This window comes from Achroia grisella, unplaced genomic scaffold (genome assembly GCF_030625045.1).
Source record: "Achroia grisella isolate CSIRO2021 unplaced genomic scaffold, CSIRO_AGI_Agris_v1 utg3297, whole genome shotgun sequence".
Lineage (NCBI taxonomy): Eukaryota > Metazoa > Arthropoda > Insecta > Lepidoptera > Pyralidae > Achroia > Achroia grisella.
Genome location: NW_026712802.1, coordinates 328857 through 347959, shown reverse-complemented (window position 1 = coordinate 347959; position 19103 = coordinate 328857). Strand labels below are relative to the sequence as shown.

Below are 19103 nucleotides of genomic sequence, written 5' to 3'. Positions count from 1 at the left end.
TATTAATTAGTTTTTCTATATATTATTAATGTTTCTTATTTCTGAAAAGAATACAAATAGGTACACATGAGATTAATTTTAACATTATTGTAAATTAAAAGCTAAAAACTACATATGATTTACAAAAAAGTTTACCTACCATAATTTGTATTTATTAGTTACTCGGTAATTCTGTTATTTATTAGTAGTTGCACAGCACTAATTAGTAAATAGACTGAAATATAAAATGAAATAAATATCGAACAAGTCGAACTGATATTAATTCATAATATTAAAATATTTAAATTCTTACTTTATTTCTTAATATCTGTAAATATATAAAAAACAAATACAACTAATCAGTTAGATTATTACTTTTGACATATTACTTGATTATATACTGCTGATGAAATAAAAAACTGTATATGCAGATATAGCAACCTTGGTAAATGTAATATATTAGGTAATTACTTTTAATGTAGTATGTAATATAATATAATAATTTACCTTTTCGTCTCATCACGCATTTGTAACCTTTAATGTAATCTCCGTATTTAAGAAAACATCATCTTAAGAGAATATTACTCTAAATTTGTAAATTTAATGTCAATAAATTATTATTATTATTATCTATCATTCAATCATTTAGAGGCGAGTAATAGCGATAAGTCTAAGAAACATTACCGATTAAAGACTCCCACCGCAATAATTTATAATGGACCGTGAGAGCCATAAAAGCTAAGCATCTGGAGGTTTATTTCTATTTATATAAAGTTTTGTAAATATAACATTCTACATCTATTATATATTTATCCTTACTTCCTTACTATTATTATAAATGCGAAAGTAAATCTGTCTATCTGTCTGTCTATTTCATGCCAAAACTACTGAACCGATTAAAATTAAATTTAGTACACAGATAGTCTAGACTCCAAGAAAAGACATGGGCTAAAATTTTTAATGCTTTTTAATGCGAAAAAAGTATTGTAAGGGGTTGAAAGGTTGAGATGAACGACTATATGAAATTATCGTAATTTAAAACTAGAAGCTTGAAAGTTATTTCTAAGGATGTCGATTAAACATAAATAAATATGATATTCAAAGTATTATTTATATATAATTATGTTATCTGTGGCAGAGCTTACAAAACTTAAATACATATTGATTCTAAATGAATACATATCATGTACACAGAAAACAGCTAAATCGTTACAAACACTCATACTCGAATAGAAATGTTTGCATGCGCTCGATGCACATTTCTAACCTGCTACCATCGGAAATAAAGCGGTGTGCTAAACCGCTAGACCACCGAGGCCGTTTAAGTGCTAATACTACATACTAAATGAAATGAATGTTTATTTACAAAATACTGGTAATTGCATAGAGCAGATCTTACACAACAATTAATAAGGTGTTCAGCAATATTTACCATTCAAGGTGTGTAAATTATTTAAAATCATAAAATTATTTAAACTACTTCCAATATAAATAAATGTTTAAATTAAAATTTAATTAGATTAATAGATATTAGATAAATATATTAATTCTCATAAATTACAGTTAGATATAAAATCTTCTACAGAATAAAAACAATTGTTAATTAAATATTTATTTTGCTTTAAATTTAGCATATGGTAATATTTGTACACTATCGGACAATTTATTGTATAATTTAATGGCCATGCAATAACAATTTCTTTGAAACATGGGAAGTCTCTGTGTCGGTATTATCAATTTATTTTGTATTCTTAGTCTTCGATTTTTAGAATTAATTTCAAATATATCAATATTTCTTTTTACAAATAAACACATTTCAAATATATATAGACATGGTAATGGTAAAATATTTTTTTCTTTAAACAATGGTTTACAGTTGTCTAAGAAATACGCCCCGCACAACGCTCTGATACATTTCTTTTGTGCTCTAAAAATGTTTATAGCATTAACCGAGTTACCCCACAGTATCAAACCATAGCGTATTTGTGAAGCAACATAGCCATGGTATGCTGAGTATGCAGCTTTTTCAGAAACAATTTGTCTTAAACGGTTTAGTACGAAAACAAACTTGTCAAGTTTTTTGCTAAGGTGTTCTACGTGTTCTTTCCAGTTACAGAGTTTGTCTATGTATATTCCTAAAAACTTTGCTGAGTCCACTTCCTTAATTAAGATATCTTTCATTTTAATGTTTATATTTATATGTTTACTATTATATGTCTGAAATTTTATTAATTTTATGCTTATAGTTAAATTATTAGCCTCTAGCCAAGTTACAGCCCTTTCTAATGCTTTTGTTATATCATTCTGAAATGCTGATGCATGTTCACATTTCACAATAATTGTTGTATCGTCTGCAAATAGAATTGTTACTATTACTACATATACATACAACATTTAAGATTATATTTTAATTTGATTTAAATTTTGTTTTCTTTCCTTGCTATTTGCAAAATTATTCCTTGTGATAATAATAAATTAGGACTCAATTAAAAACACGAATGTATAATTAATATATGTATCCTTCTCGTTTATAATTACAAGACGGGCGCAAATGTTTGTAAATTCCATAAATTTTATTCCTACTTTAAATTAAAGTTTATTTTATTTCAAGTAGGTAAATGGTATATTTATATAAATAAATAAACATAATTCAATAATTAGTGCGATTGCTGGCAGGGTACAAGCATTTGTATAAATGAGTACGATTGTTTTTTCTATGTATATTATGTTGTTATTGCAAATGCATAATTTGAAAATATATTTATTTGAGTGTTAAATGTACTGTTTATCATTTATCTAGTACCCATAACAGAAGGTTTGCTTAGTTGCCTTCGTTTCTTTTCCATATTTACTGTTTCTCACTAGTCCATTTGACTTAGAGACGTAATCAAATGTTCGTGAAGAGAAAATGTCGTCCCTAAGGTGCCGTTCTAGTCCAAATTTTAATTAGTTTAAATATGTCGTGTCCTACTTCAAATTATCTATGCGGATAGGACTTGTTATTGGGCTACTGTAATTTAGTTTGATTATAGTATATTTAACGATAAAATTCCCTTTATCAACCTTATCCGATTTATTATGCACCGATTATAATTAGGACCATGAATTATCCTATGATATATGTATATCATAAGTAAGTATAAGAAATACTCTATTATATACTTCTACTACAGTACTTGCATCACTATTTTCCGTTTTGTTTGACTGCAGCATAATTCATATATGAGTGCCATCGGTCTCTGATTGAGTCCATTACAACCCACTTTAGCATTTACGACTTGTAAAAACGATTCTCGTATACTTCCGTTGCTTTTCTGCGGGATATCGGAAGTTTGTTCATTATGTGACTATTTATTCTATAATAATCTCATAATCTTTTCTAGTAAGTATTGGTATATAATGATTATAGTATATGTATATGTGGTCAATTAAAAGAATAAAGTATGTAAGTAACGGAAAAAATAATATGACATAATTAAAGCAATGAAGTATATAGACGTAAATTTCTATGTTTAACTAAAAAATATATATCCAACATATTTATTTTTTAAAATTAAATGTAGTATACTTAATTAAAAAATTAGGACGATATGTCAACAATGAATTTAAATGTTTATAACGTGCATCATTATAATTATATAGTATTATTTTTTCCGTTACCATAGGTACAATATTCTGTTAATTGACCACATATGAATCAATGATAATAAAATGCGGGGAAGGACATAGGCTTATTTTTGCATCGGTTTCACTTATAAATATAAACTATATAGTTATGTTTTTAGAGTTCAATTCATCAAGATCCTTCTTACCTTAAACCGAAACTTGATTGCAGTGAAGTTTCGATTTCAGACACAAATTTAGTCCGGCATCCTATAAATTTTGCCCGCGACGCGACATATTAGTATGGCCGCTATACAAGGCATCTACTATACGTTGAAGGAATAAAGTCGGATATAATACACATCCTTGTGGAACACCAGCTTTCATAATGTAGGTCGGAGCAAGTACCATCGATAGCAATCTTAATGTTCCGTTCCGAGAGAAAGCTATCGACCCATCTACATAAACCTGAAGGAAGGTAGTTTTGAAAAAGAGCTTTGTACGAAACCCGATGAAAGGAGACTCACTGATAGAGTGTCCCCTCATTCTCAACTGCCCAACGATGTGTCAAAAATAGTAGAAGACTTCCAGCTAAGTGACCTTATGAGAGTATATCGTACCTGTTGATTGCCTGTCGATTCTATAAATTTTGGGAATAAAGCGATAGCTGAAGGTGATTTGCCTACAGTCATATAAGTCTGAGCGCCCTCTTTTCTTGAGTTGTCTAACCGATAAGAATATTTAATTAAAAAGAAAATTACTATTATTTTTTGGGGCTCTATATGGCTCACAACTTGTTTCTGGGGGTCGTACGAAAAGGCCATAAGATGGACATCACGAGTTATGACCGATAAAACTAAACGTATACCGCTATAAACAATGAATATGTGTGAAGGATATGTCAAAAAAGATCGTATTACATACTAATGTATAAACTACTTATACTTGAGTAGCTTTCGCTGAAATACTGAGTTGGTTAATATAGAAGATTTTACTGACTGAAATAAATACCTATAGTTATATCTTAAAATATTCTTACATATTGTTCAAAATCAAAAAACATATTTTGCCGGTACTATTTTTGTTCTGCATAGCAACAATACAGCACAAATATATTTGGTACATAACAAGGAATAGGTAGGCATTCGAAATAAAACTATATTCATACACCAATCCGCTGCTATAAAACCAGTACCTTCTACTTATTATATTCGTAGCTGTTTATTCTCGGTAACAAGTATATATATTATATATATTACACTCCACAGCAGCATAAGGTAATGCATGAAGGGTCCAAGATGTCCTTCATGTGTCATAATGAATTTACCTTTGGGAAGAAAAGTTACGTTAATCAAGGTCTTGCGCATAGGGAATCATAGGCAATCATGAGCTTAAGATCAACATATTAGTATTTGATCATTATAACTTTGCCCAAAATTACAGATGACCAATTACAAGTTATATGGATTAAGATCCCATAGGGTTAAGCGATAATTACCGCAACCCGTTCACAATAACCTTAAATGTTATTACGGTTAAATATTATTTATATAACATAGTCCTACGGTTATAACTATATACTGACGTATTAATATACTGTTTCATAGGTTTATATCTATAAAGTGACTAATTATATGTTATAACATATTATACGTTGACATCATATAAATTTTAATTATTAAAATTTGGGTTTTTTGTGGAATTAAAATCTTTATTTTCTTAGTGGATATACCAGCAATATAATAGCAATCCAGGGGGATAACGTATAAAGTGACAATTGAAAAATAATACACAATTATTATTGATATTATATACCTACACTATTCGGGAAGAACATTATTTTAATAATTTTTCTACGCACAGTTTTCCACAAAACGTGTCATTCTTATATGATGGCCACGCGTCAACCAGCTGACACAATTGCGTCGAACAAAAACGTAGTATCACTTCACTCAATCAAGGCGCAGCGATCGAGTGTCTTATCCACGATGGGTGCCACCCTTACTCGTAATTGAAACTAAACACTCCTGCCGTATCTAATATCCGATACTTATATAAGAACAACAAATAATTTAGCAAAGGTAATTTAATACACCTTAACAAAATTAGTATGGGAGCGACTCGGTAGTATCTATTATAAAAAGAATCGTCAAAAACAATTCAGAAATTGGTAAAGATATCGCGTTACATAGCATATATAACATATAATAAAATTCAGATCAATTGATATAAGTAGGCTTTATATGCTTTCCACACAAAATATAGGTTTTATTTTTGGTTGAAAAATGATACTCATACGGCAGCACCTTTCACTTTTCATAATCTTTCCTCTCAAAATAAATACTAGTACATATATACATATTCTATTGTATAAGTATATTCAGGTTTGTAGGTACATACATGTAGAATTTGAAATTTACAGCGACTAGCTACCGGGTGATAATTGTGTGCAAAGTGTGTCAATTAAACTTGATATTAACACATTTGTAGTGGTATTGTACCTGCAAAATTAACTAAGTACCTACCTGACTAAATAATCAAATTCAGTCTGGTATCGCTATATCAGACTATAAGATAAATTGTTCTTGACAGTTCTTCAGTTACATAATAATATTAAAATAATATGTAGGTATTCCTTGTGTTAATCTAGTCATTATTAGTTCGTCACAGTTCATTAATAAACAGCTTTAATAGTAGAGTTGTTAAATAATATTACATGCCTATCTGATGTATCTTTGAAGATTATGTTGTACTATATATTCGAACTTTGTTAAAATAATAAGCATCTGTGAATATCTAGTACTCAACAAGCAACTATGAACTGATAATATTTAATTAGATATTCTGAACATGATATCTACACCGTTATTAATATTTTATATGTATGTATATAGATTTTATTCAATATTGTTATCTGGTTACCTACTCTCCACATCCTACTACTAATAGATGCAAACTACTAGTTGATAGTTTTGCTAATAAATATTTTTATTAATTATAGGTTTTAGCTCATGCTTCACCTAAATTTGAGGACCCTAATCATCCATAGATCAGCAATGGTTCGCTTATTAAAGACTTATTGCGATAAGATCTTCCGCTCAGTCTAGGGATAACGATATAGAAATATGTACAAATAAGCGAAATAGATGTCACGAAAATTGGGGCAAATAAACTGATACTAAATCTCTCTAATCGTATAGTAAAAAAACCAAGCATATATCAGGCTATAACTCTGCTACAGAAAGGGTACAGAATTGCTTCGATTTCTAATAACAGGCAACGGTCATACTTCATCCGACGTGCCCTCTTTCAATTTTAACGATTTAGTAAACGTTTTACCTCGTCTAGTTCTTTGAACACTGTCTGATTGGATCAGAGTGGTGTCCCGCAGAGTGACATTTTCGCCTTTTAAGATTTTCCGTATTCATTACTGTTATTTGAATTTTATTATGAACTGTATGCAGATGATCAGTGGTTTCTCAGATCAGGTGAGGTGAGTTATTACATGTAATTGAAATGAATATATTATTGTAAAATTGAGTATAAAATTTTTACTGTGTCAATGAAGTTCTAGCTTCAAGAATAGTTGCAGCTAGACGATAATGAGTTCGTTAGTCAGAATTTATATCATTATTCGTACTCAGTACTCAGATTATTAAAATAAATAACTTAATTTAATTTTTATTTTTCAATATGCCCCATATTTTAAGTATTTGTGCAGTTTACAGATACAACAATTTTTTATTATCCAGATCACTACATATACTTCAAGATGATTTCTTATTTCAATATTTTCAAAGCTTTAATATATATTTTTTACTGTGTCATTTAAGTTATAGTTTTATTAATAATTTTAGCTTGAGATAGTGATATATGACGTTTGTTCTAACTATAATTTCATCCACATTAAGCTATCGACATTTGTATATTATTATCATTGTTATTTTTGTAATTGCTAACACTCGATGTAGGTATCTGTTTGTTCTTATCTTTAGATATTATTTAAAAATGTACATATAAATTGTAATAGGTACTTATAACGCTGTATACATTCGAATAAATAAAAAAGTGGAAACATAGATATTCAAATTATCTTACAAAATAGATGATATATATATTTTAAATAGTTTTTCAAATTTGCTATTTTCGGGGAATTTTACAGTTTCATGAATATTATTACTTCCTTATGACTTGTCTTATATGACGTGCTGGCGGGTACGAGTATACATATGTACATATACATTATTTTTACGATGATGGCCAAATTGAACTCACGAACTACACCGACTTATATATCGATTTGGGATCTTTACGTCGAGGTATTTAAACAACTAAGTCACGATGTTCGCACGTTTATATTTATAATATTATTTAACATATTTTCATTATTAAAATAATGCAAACAATATCTCACTTATACATTTATTACATAGCCGAACTCATATATACCTAATATTATTCAGCAAAATGTTTAACCTCTTTGGCATGATGAAACAATTTTTTATGCAAAGACCAATTTTCATTAATAAAAAATATATATACAGGAGTCTCTATAAATACGAGTCACAATGTAGGCTTGTGGATATCCTAATCCCCCGTAAATGTACTATATCAAACAATTTTATCATTTGAGTATAATAATAATTATCATATAAGACAAAAGAAATCATAGGATAACCGAATACGTTTGGCTGAAATTACTCTTTTGAACGTGTCTTGGATTTGTGGCCATTAACCTAGGTCGGAGTTCTCAGTTGGATGTGTCTGTTGGACATTATATTATATTGAAATCTTTATTGATTTTAGGAGAGGGATCGAATTTCCGGTAAAAGTTAAAAGATCTTTAAACAGTAACAAGGATCGCGTAATTTACCTGAAGAACATTAGTTGTTAAAATTTTTGACTACGTTTCTGGTAAAGGCAGTAGTCTCCTGAATACACGCAACAGTATGTATGTAGCTGGAATTTTGTAGTTGTTGTCTCACACACGGTAACAAATAAACGCAATATTTACTAACAATATATGATATATATACTATATACCTTTATTTATGTATACCTATTACATAACAATATTTATTTTACATATATGGATTTATTACATATACCTATAATGATTGGTCAGGTCCTATAGGAGTAAGATTAAATTGGAAATAATAAATGTTAGCTGAATTTACGAACAAAAAGGAGGAAACTTACTTTTTTTCGTATATCCCAAGCAATTACGAGTTATTTTATCTTTTCATCCATATTGGTCATAGCAATCATGGTTAGGTATTTATGAATAGCAATTATATAGAAGCTAAATTGTCCAACATTCAGTACATATTCACTATCACAGTCGCCCACTATTATAATGATCGTGACTGGGAAAAGTTCAGATGAATTCGAATTGCTGGACGAGTTATCTTTAGGTACTGGATCGAGATAAAATTGTTTGGTTGGAAGTTGTAATAGAAATATTTTTACATATATATTATATAATACAAGGTTTTCTAGTTTTCTTTTCATAATGTTCTACTGTAGATTACTGTAATTTTTATAATATTGAAAAATGCTGAAGTAGGTACTTAGTTTTTATGTAATTTTCTTGCTACTCCGATCGATCCCCCGTCCAATTCAATCGGGGATCAAAATTACGATGGCCTGAGCCAAGGTTCGAATGGCTAGCGGTGCCCTCAGACTAAAGTCGTTTCCTTCAGCCGCTCCATAAGTCCTGCGCCTTTGGAGTACCATTTGCACTCGCCCCCTATCGTTCGGTGAAGCTGTTTAGGCCAGCTGCGTCAAACAGCATTAGAGCAGTCCGAAAATATAAGCTTCAGGTTATTGGAATCGAAATATTGACATACTTATTCTGTGCAATAATAGTAAAATAATTTACTAACAAATATTGATCTACAAAGTATATACTGTTACGACATTTCTTTCTACACAAATCTGTGTACCTCTTTTTAATTTTCGTACTCTTTTATTCTCAGGTCGTCAGCTACAAAAGAGCGAAACACAATACGTCTGTGAAATGAAAGATAAACTTGAACAGATATCCTATACAAGTAAGACTGCTGGTTGGTCTTGGTTTATTGGAAAAATGCTGTTAACCCAGACGGTGTAGCCAGAGGTATTATACACTGTTAATGTTGTGGTAAACACGATACTTGACATGCCCACTTGTCGCTTGTATATTGAATCCAAGGTGGCAGGGGCAAACGCTCTAGTATCTTTTCGTTTCTTTTTTGGTTTCATATCGATGTTTTCTCGACCTGAGAGTTAGTTATAAATATATACATACAGTCTTTTTTTTTAGTGTTGCCCAGATTTGATTTCACGATCTTGGGCATAACTCTGGGTAGTAGTTATTAACAATGAATTATGAAAAATGAGAAAACTTGTGTCCTGTGTGAAAATATTTGAATGTTATCATTAATATTTACTTACAAAAATTAAAATACATTAAGTTAATTTCTATTTCTAAATGTTAAGTTCGATTCGTATTGTTGATTAAGTTAATATTTAAACCGCGGGAAGAACTATAATATATTTTGTGTGGTGGTATACAATCAAATAAAATTGTAATGTCACATTTCTGATAGATATATAATTTAAAAATCATTTTTTCATAATTTTCATGGAAATTTATAATTAGGTAAGTAGATTTGTATTCTCTCTCTAAATCCGAACTACCTCTGCAATTACACTGCCACGGGGCGTTAGCAATTAGTCTATAATTACCAACGGAACGGTTTTGCTTTAGTATACAAGAGAGTCACGAGTTGGTAATAAAGTACTTACATAAGCAATGCTTGTTCTAAATACATATGTATTACTACTACAGTATACTAATTTTGATGAATATTCCATATTGATTTCACTTTAATACTAATAGTTGTAATATTACCTTATCTGTGGTTATAGTTAACTATGATTAAATTTTTGTTTTTATTCGTTTGTGGACAAATATTATCTGGATTTTTTAATTGATTTAAAACGGTTGACAGCTAACAAAAACCTCAAAAACTCCAAATTTATTTTGGTATATTTTTGGCTTCTTCAGTGTTTGTTTTATTTTTTTTTTCAATTAAATAAAAACAATCCCATATAGTCACTCGTATACGCTGTACCAATTATTCGACCATTCCGATAAAAACAAATATCAGCCATTTTATATTTATTAAATCACAGATATTATGTCAATCCAGATAACCACATTTACGGAAGCATTCAGGCGTGCCAACAGGCGCGCTGCCGCCGGCAACGCGTGAAACGCTGAATTAATATGTATATACGACTACGCCACCTTTGTTTGCTAGAACAAAAGTGTAGTGTGGTGGTGGCTAGCTGCAAACAACCACTCGTCCACACTACAAAAGCCGGCCAAGCTATTCGAATGTCATATCTCTGTTTAAACAATGCTTTGATTTTATATGAAGGTACGCTTAATTTTTATAAGCCGAGACGTAACTTTCTTCGTTTCGTAAGTGTGTCGGTTCTATTTGTTCAACTAAACGAATTGCAAATTTCAAACAGTTGATGCCATCTGATTCAGTTCAAATTAGGTACATAATTAATTAATTATGACATAGGTAGGTAGTAATATAATTTACTATTACTCTACGTAATATTCTATTCTCAGTGTAATGCGACTAAATTCAAATTATGGAATAAACTGTATTCTAAAACATTATTTGTTTGTTTTATAAATAACTGGCCTCACAAGGAACAATGGAAGGTCATACTCCTTATAAGGCCAGTTATTTAGCTTTACCTTGGGTATAAGTAGCATCGTATACTTAAAATTGTATTATCGAATTCAGGACCACGCTTCATAGTGTTGGTGATTTTATACTACTTTATAGAGTAGATAGTTACTTCATAAAGTACAAATATAATATGAAATACCTATTTATCGTATCTATTCTCTCCCAATATTTTTTTTTTAACATTGCAGAACATGATCAAGCGTGGTAGGATGCTGCGAAATAAAAACATATGCCCTGACATGGCGCCATCTAGTGTATTTTTTGCTTTACTCTTAGAACGAAGCATCTGAAAGAATTTCAAAGCACCAAATGGCAGATTTCCGCAAATGAAACCTATTTCTAATAACAAGTCTTTATATTATGTATTTCTATATTCTCCTAGTAGATGTCGGTAGTCTTTGAGATAAAAATAAAGTTTTTTACGACATAGAATTCCTTAGTTCAATCATAATCATAACAATACCTCTGACTAACCCATCTGAGAAAACAGCGGAATGTTTGCTTGTTGGATAATAAAGGGTTTTTAACCTTACGTTACTGGTTTGACTCCTTTTTGTTACGGTTTGCCTGGTTGTTACGGTGTCCTTTAAATAGAGTCATCGCTTTAGATATGATATATTACTATGAAATAGTTATAGATTTAAGCCAAAGAGTTGTATAAAAAATGGGGTTTGGGCTAAGAAGGCTAAAGAAAGCTAAGAAGGCTTTTATGAATAAGTTCACTATGCTCAGCTACTAAGCTTGTAAACATAACGTAAACAAATATTTTGTTTATGGAGATCAAGATGAATACTTGCCTTGTTTATTTTGAATACTGACTTTGCAAAAGCGGCACAATACTACAACATATATATAATATGTTGTAGTATCGTGCAGCTTTTGCAAAGTTTGCAGAAAGGTCGGCAGGAAGGTACACATTATAATAATTAAATTGTGTGGTATATTTTTGTTTATATTTGTCTATTAATATACTCTTATAACAAAATATAAACAAACTACAACAAAAACAGTCAACTATTATTATATTATAACCATGTTGGTAATAAATGAGGCAATATTACGAGGAGCTAAACTTTTTTTTTGGATCATACCTAAAAATAAATTTTCGATAATCGTTCAGTTTTTGCAAAAATATGAGTATATTCGCATAAATTCTCATGGTAAATTTAATCGTTATATCAACAGGGTAAAATACTGTATCTTGAAGTTTCAGATGTTCGTTTTAGGAAAAATAATAAGACTGTTTAAATATTAATGATTGTTTTATTGAAAGTTGTTAGCATGTTATTTCATACCGTCGATTGATGTATTTAATTACTTAAATGCAGTACTTTTCGCTAGAGAAGAGTATTATTGCTAACTCTTCTCTAGCGAAAAGTAAAACATATTGATGTTTAATCAAAAATCATCATTTTGTGTAAAATGTAACTTTAATATACATTTTATGTGTATATTTTAAATAAAGTTCTAATGTTAAAATTATGCAAACAATGACAAAGTACATCGCCGGCGACTATTGTATAATTGAAATAATAATAAAACGTATACATATATGCGGTTTAGTTAGAAACAGGTAACCGCGTTGAAATAGCACCGTAGTACTCGGCCCCGGCCCGGGCCCGCCTGGCCGCGCCGTTGTAACCCAGTCTGAAAACAAAACAATGTTACATTCATTATTACTAAAAATATTACGTTCGTACTATCAATTTATTCTTTTAAATGAATTAATGGCCTGCTCTAACAATTTACGCTGACAGAGCAACAGGATGATAGGATGAGCAAGAAGACAGGTCAGTTGGCCGATCGTAACAAATTCATCACCAAAATTCATAGGGAATCGCGTTGAAGTCATTCATTAAACAACAATAACAATTTGTTTTAATACAAACAAATTGTTATTGTTGTTCTAACAATCCATTTTCTAGTTACTTAGTAGCTAACTATTAGCTTATAGCCGCACACTGTCTCTCGGACTATTTTATACTTTTAAATCGGTATTTTGTTCACGGGGGTTCAGAAATATAAATAGACACAGAGTATTATTTTAGTGTCGTCCCAATTTGATGTCATGTCTTCTTGGATTGTTATAATAATAGAGTAAACCATCACGACCCTCACTCTCACATTAGATAATAACATGTATATTGAGCGTAGCGTTGTAGCAATACGTAGTAAAAGCGTAGACGTTACTACGCGCGGCATAGAATTAGCTACATCGTTCGTATACATAACTTTGTATAACCTCTCTACAACGTGTATTTTTTTTCTAAACAACGTATACCTAATATTCAGTAGCCCACAACTTTGCTTATGTAAACATTGATTAACTGTGTGGTTTATTAGCACGCTTATTTCCTGTAGGTATATGAACCAGTTAATGAATATACCTGTAGGCGTTTTCATAATATAATATAATCATGAAAAATTTACATAAATTTTGTAACAAAATATTTAAGACATTTGAGTACACATCTATTTAACAATATATAGAATCAAAGTATATCTATTCTGTATGTTTTCCGCCCTCTTCTTCTAAACAACAATATGTATTTTGATTTGGTTTTTACTACAATTTGAAGATTTTTTCTTGGAAGGGTTTGCGTATGTAATTTACATGAATATAGTTAGTTGACTTGTGATATATATTGTAGGTTTAGCTGTGTCGTAGTGTGTGAGGACTATACGTAGTATTTAGAAAATAAAATATGAATTATACACTATAAAAGGTTCCATTTTCAAACTTTTTTGTATATGTTCATAAGCCAATTAGGTATATATACCTAGATATATCTTTATATATTATTAGCTACACCAATTTATTAACTACAATGGCATAATCTTAAATGTATCAAATACAGTTTTTTTATACGCTATATATACGATTTAAGAACGAAGTAATTATATTAATAATTTATATGTTGTTCCACTTCTTGGTGGGGATTTGTCATTCTGTGTTTTTGGCATAGATATTATATGTGCCGTTCACAAATTGATATGGTTACATTTCATGATAGAGCCAATTGATCCAGAATACATATTTGTAGGTATTATAAAATTTAACATTTTTTCACTACTATGAAGGATTTAATTATGCCTACCAGATAAAATATACAGACGTTAGTCTAAATATCTTATATTTTTTATTACAAGTAACTCTTATCAAAATTAATTATTTAATCTTATTAATTAATCCGATAAAGTCGACGTCGTCATATTCAGTAAAAAAGAAAATATAGATGTAAATTATTAAAGAAGTAGGATTTCATTAAAAATTTAAACACGTACCTAAATAAAAAAATTATCCAACTTTATGCGTAAAAGACTCTCAAGATGAAACAAGTGTTGTTGTAGCGTCATTTCTGTAGAGTGTTTATTCATAATTAATTTAAAACAAAATCTTAATTAAAAGTATACGTAAGATATCGTGTAAACAAAAAATATCAGAACATAATTATTTAAACTATAACAAAATAATTACTTTGAGGTGATTTTCTGTCTTCATTTTACCATGATTATTTAAACTTTAAAGGGCATATTCAAAACAAAAAATAGATATTGTAATTCGAGCAAGACATAGTAATTATGATGATCGTTCACTTTATTTTCCGCCTTTGAAAAATATATTAAGTATTTATATATGTTCAAATAACTTCACTAATCCGATTGAATAATCACCATATCATCTTCTTTGGCGAGGCGGAGTATCTCGTCACGTGGCTCGGCGCTGACGGGTAACTCATAGCCCGGCACGCGGCTCAGCTCCAATATTTTTTTCTGGAACGCGACCACGTACTTCAAAGTAGACCACAGCTGACTAGACTAGACCACTTTTAAAGAGATTTTCATATGCTAGCCTTTAATTATGTATACTACGTTCTCTGAAAAATTTGTGACGACCTATATTTTTTATATAAAATGTTGTGGAGCGATAACTAAAAGGTATTCTTATCGCATGTACTACAAATTAAAACAGATGAAAAAGTAATAGCTTTTTATTAAAAAACACTTCAAAACTTTATTAAATTAAGAATTTTGTTGAAATAAATAAAAAATGCTGTTCCAAATTTGAACTCTACTAAAAATAACCACGTAGGATGAAGTATTGTGAAACCACAGAGTTAGTCATTAATGACAAAAATATAAAATAAAAAGAAAAAATACATTGTGACATGTGTGGCGGTAGAGTAATTGAAGTGTATTCCTCGGTGTCGTAGTATTTCGTTGTACACGCCTATCGTAGTATAATAAAACATATTTACCATATCGCCAATGTTATTGGTATCGAGGCGGAGTGGTGCTGTTCTTGGCCAGCCGCGCCCAGATTGCTCATTACGCCGCGGTTCCACGTCGTCTTGCAACGCCTTCTGTAGCGCTATCAGCAGCCGGTCTAGAACCAGAGCTGCTCTCTTTTGTGGTACTATCACCTAGTAATACGAATATTATTATATATTAGTTATAGAAAATATTTATATTATACCTGAAAATGTTGCAAAGGGCTATGCACACACACACAACGTTACTCATACCGTTTTCTTTTTTGCACCTGTATTGCATTTTATTTTATCTGTATATCTGTATTGTATAGTATTTTTTTGTTATTAGTGTATTAGTATATTGTTTATTTTTGTTGTTAATATATAAATATGACAGTGCCTATAACATGAATAAATTTTTTATCTATCTGTCTATTATAAGATTATAAATAATTTCATTTTATGTAACATTTGGGATACGAGTATAGATCCTATACAGAAGTTTTATTTATACGGTAAAGGTAATTTATGCAAAAAACACAAAATGGATTATGATAAGATGAGCTTGAGATCGGGTTAGCCCACTGTGACAAATTCACCACAATAGTTTCCAGGCAGTTTTAGGAACCATGTGTAAATCAACCTAACATGATACATTGTTAGCAATGGCTTCACTTGTCACTATTATCATACTATTAACAGGGAACTCCCAATACAATGAAGTATATAGTAATCCCTAAAGATAAAAAAAAATATTGTTGCTTCTGATTCTTCATATAAAACTAGTGGATATCATCAACAAGCGTTCAAAGTTTGTGTATTACAATGGTAATACATATGTATATTGTGTGCATATATGTACCTTGGTTGTTATTGGTTTTCTATATTAATTTATTATTTTAATATAAGTCGGTGTCCCCCTGTGTCGTTCTATTTATATACGATCCATTTATATATTAAATACAGTACGTGATACATAATTGGCGATTCTAATTAACAACCCTCAATTTAGAGGGTAGACGTACGTTTGAATGTCTTTTTTCTATTTTTCTTGACAGAAATAAATAATATAGTGTTCTTACAAAACTTTGGAATCAAGCACGTTTATTAACAAATATTACAACTTTACAGAAGAGTTTTAAAAGGTCTAACAATAAGTAAAATATTGTTTATTGTAGACAAATCTATAACGACTGTAACTTATGTAACATTTTCCAAAAGACACATTATATAGCATCCGATTTGGCGAGAAGGTGACTAAATCTAACTAATGACTTATATATAAAATGGCTACCTGCATTTCTTTGCTGAATCGCTAAATCAAATCATTGTGCGAGAAAAGAGCCAGCCCTATTGTTACTGAGTTCAACGGCAACTGGGGCAAATATATATGAACTGCATAAAACAGTGTATTTGCTCTTGATGTCGTTCGTATATTTAACATTTCCTATTCTTGCAATGCAGAGAAGGATCCAATCACGCTCTAGACGACCAACCTCACATAATTATTGATGTATCTGGGTAATGGGAAATCTATTTTTTATTCTAAATTTGTATTTAAATTTATAGTTCTTTTAAATTCTTCAATTCTGTCTTGTCAATAGTTTCCTAATATAGTTATTGTATACATTTCCTTTTACCTATACACATATAAAATAAAACTATATGAATTATATGAAATTGAATGTATCAGTCATTATACTCACTGGAGTATCATCATATAAAGTGGCAGGGGCGGCGAGGGCCATGGATATCACCACAAGCAGCAGTGGAACCGGACCGCACATCATCTTCTGTTTGACATCACACGAATTCCCTGGATAGATTTTTTTAAATTATAAATATCGGTGATAGCTCTTGAGATCTCAGGATTAGGATGTTTTTATTATGAGATGGATGAGACCAAAGTCCAACTATAGATAGTAAATAGCTGAAACGTTCGTCAATTGCAATATATTTAATATAAAACCTTTGGTCATAGACCATAATTGTTTAGAAGCATCAGTTCAGAAATTTTAGTCGTTCTACAGAAAGAGATCCGACAAAGTTTTCGTTTTTACGTTTTGTTATAGAGACCCCTAAAAATAACATTAAATATTTTACTTTATCTAGAGGTATAAAAATTTGTTAAGAACCTGAGTTAGTAGGTATGTACAATATCTCGTTCACTATACAAATGCATCAGAGAAATTTGTTACTATATTTCATATATGTGGACGTATTCTAAGGATACTGTTAAGTATTTTATTACCATAATACCCATCTTTCCCCTCGACAGACATGCCTTTAATCTCATCAGTGTCCTAGATATGCGTAACGCTTTTATTCTTTAATAAACTTAACTTCAGTATTTGCAAGATAAAGAGATGCAATATTACTGTAGTTTTATATTTATTGAAGTCACTAAATTAAAATTAGATTTGTGAGCTAATATTGCTCTACAAATTATGCAACAATAATCAGTGACGTAGGGGAAAAAATATAAATAAATTTATTTAGCCCTGTAAAATTAGAAACGAATGATAGAACTTTAATGACGTGGTACTTATTTTAGAAATCTAAATTTCTCTACAACCAAAGCAAAACATTATAACATTTACTATCAAATATTGTATAGAGATTCCTAGCGTGCCATGAGCATACGCTGGGACGCAGGTTATATAACCGGGTAATGTAATTTTTATTTTGTCTCGGCTCTTCAATTAATTCCTAGAAGGTATCCTTCAGACTATTAGGGTGTTTTCTACTGTAATAAATACTCGTAGTATAACTAGAAATCATTACCAGATATATATTTTGAAGAACTACTTTTAAAAAAATATATTATATGTATAATAAAACTGTTTATTGTACTTTTCAATTATCTATAATATTTTTTATAATATACCTAATTGCGTCATACTCCTAATATTGTAACGTAATAAATGTTGTTACATTTTATATTATTAGTGTTACATAACAAAAGTAATGTGTTATTCATAAAAGTATCTACTTTAATTAATAACACATAATAATGCATTTGAATATATTTAAATATTTTTATTATTGTTAGATATAATTTACGAATAAAAGTCATTAACTAATTAATAAAAAATACTTACAAGTATCATAAAATCACTCAGTATTTAATGTAGTTGTTGGAAAGTAAACAATGTTTCCACAGGTATAAGAACTGCCACGCTCTGTTCACCGGATGGTTTCGCAGGAGCGATGCACAGAGGCGGCGTCGCGCGTTAAATCGGAAGGATGTTTAGGCTCCGCGCTCTGGCCGGACGCTTTATAAGCCCGACGGGTAATATGTGTCAGCGACTTGTAACAGCCTGTTGCTAGTATACAGATTTACGCATTTTTGGCGAACTTTTGAAGAAAGGAGAATTTGTGGGGGTGCGAACTGAAATAAATTGAGACAATTTCTATTGAATAACAAAATTTCTCAATTATGATCGTGGAGTTTGCCATTTTATTAATTATGATCATAGTTATTTAATATTGTAATTACTTAATAATTCAA

The 19103-nt window shown here is 30.2% G+C and overlaps 1 protein-coding gene across 1 annotated transcript; it reads right to left on the bottom strand.

Annotated features, from left to right (window-relative positions):
• Positions 1–12640: 12640 nt before the first annotated feature.
• LOC131843788 (uncharacterized) lies at positions 12641–18825 on the bottom strand. Its single transcript, XM_059192537.1, has 5 exons — positions 18694–18825; positions 17299–17408; positions 15599–15763; positions 15015–15113; positions 12641–12986 (listed from the first exon to the last, which is right to left on the bottom strand). The coding sequence occupies exons 2-5, from the start codon at positions 17380–17382 to the stop codon at positions 12903–12905; spliced, it is 432 nt and encodes a 143-aa protein (XP_059048520.1). The 5' UTR covers positions 17383–17408; positions 18694–18825; the 3' UTR covers positions 12641–12902.
• Between the last annotated feature and the right edge of the window lie 278 nt (positions 18826–19103).

Excerpts from the sequence above, each read along its gene's own strand:
- LOC131843788 (XM_059192537.1), bottom strand. The coding sequence starts at position 17,382 with ATGATGTGCGGTCCGGTTCCACTGCTGCTTGTGGTGATATCCATGGCC. Across the intron at positions 15,764-17,298 it reads CTTTATATGATGATACTCCA|GTGATAGTACCACAAAAGAG; the intron begins GTGAGTATAATG and ends TCGTATTACTAG. Across the intron at positions 12,987-15,014 it reads TCGCCAAAGAAGATGATATG|ACTGGGTTACAACGGCGCGG; the intron begins GTGATTATTCAA and ends TTTTGTTTTCAG.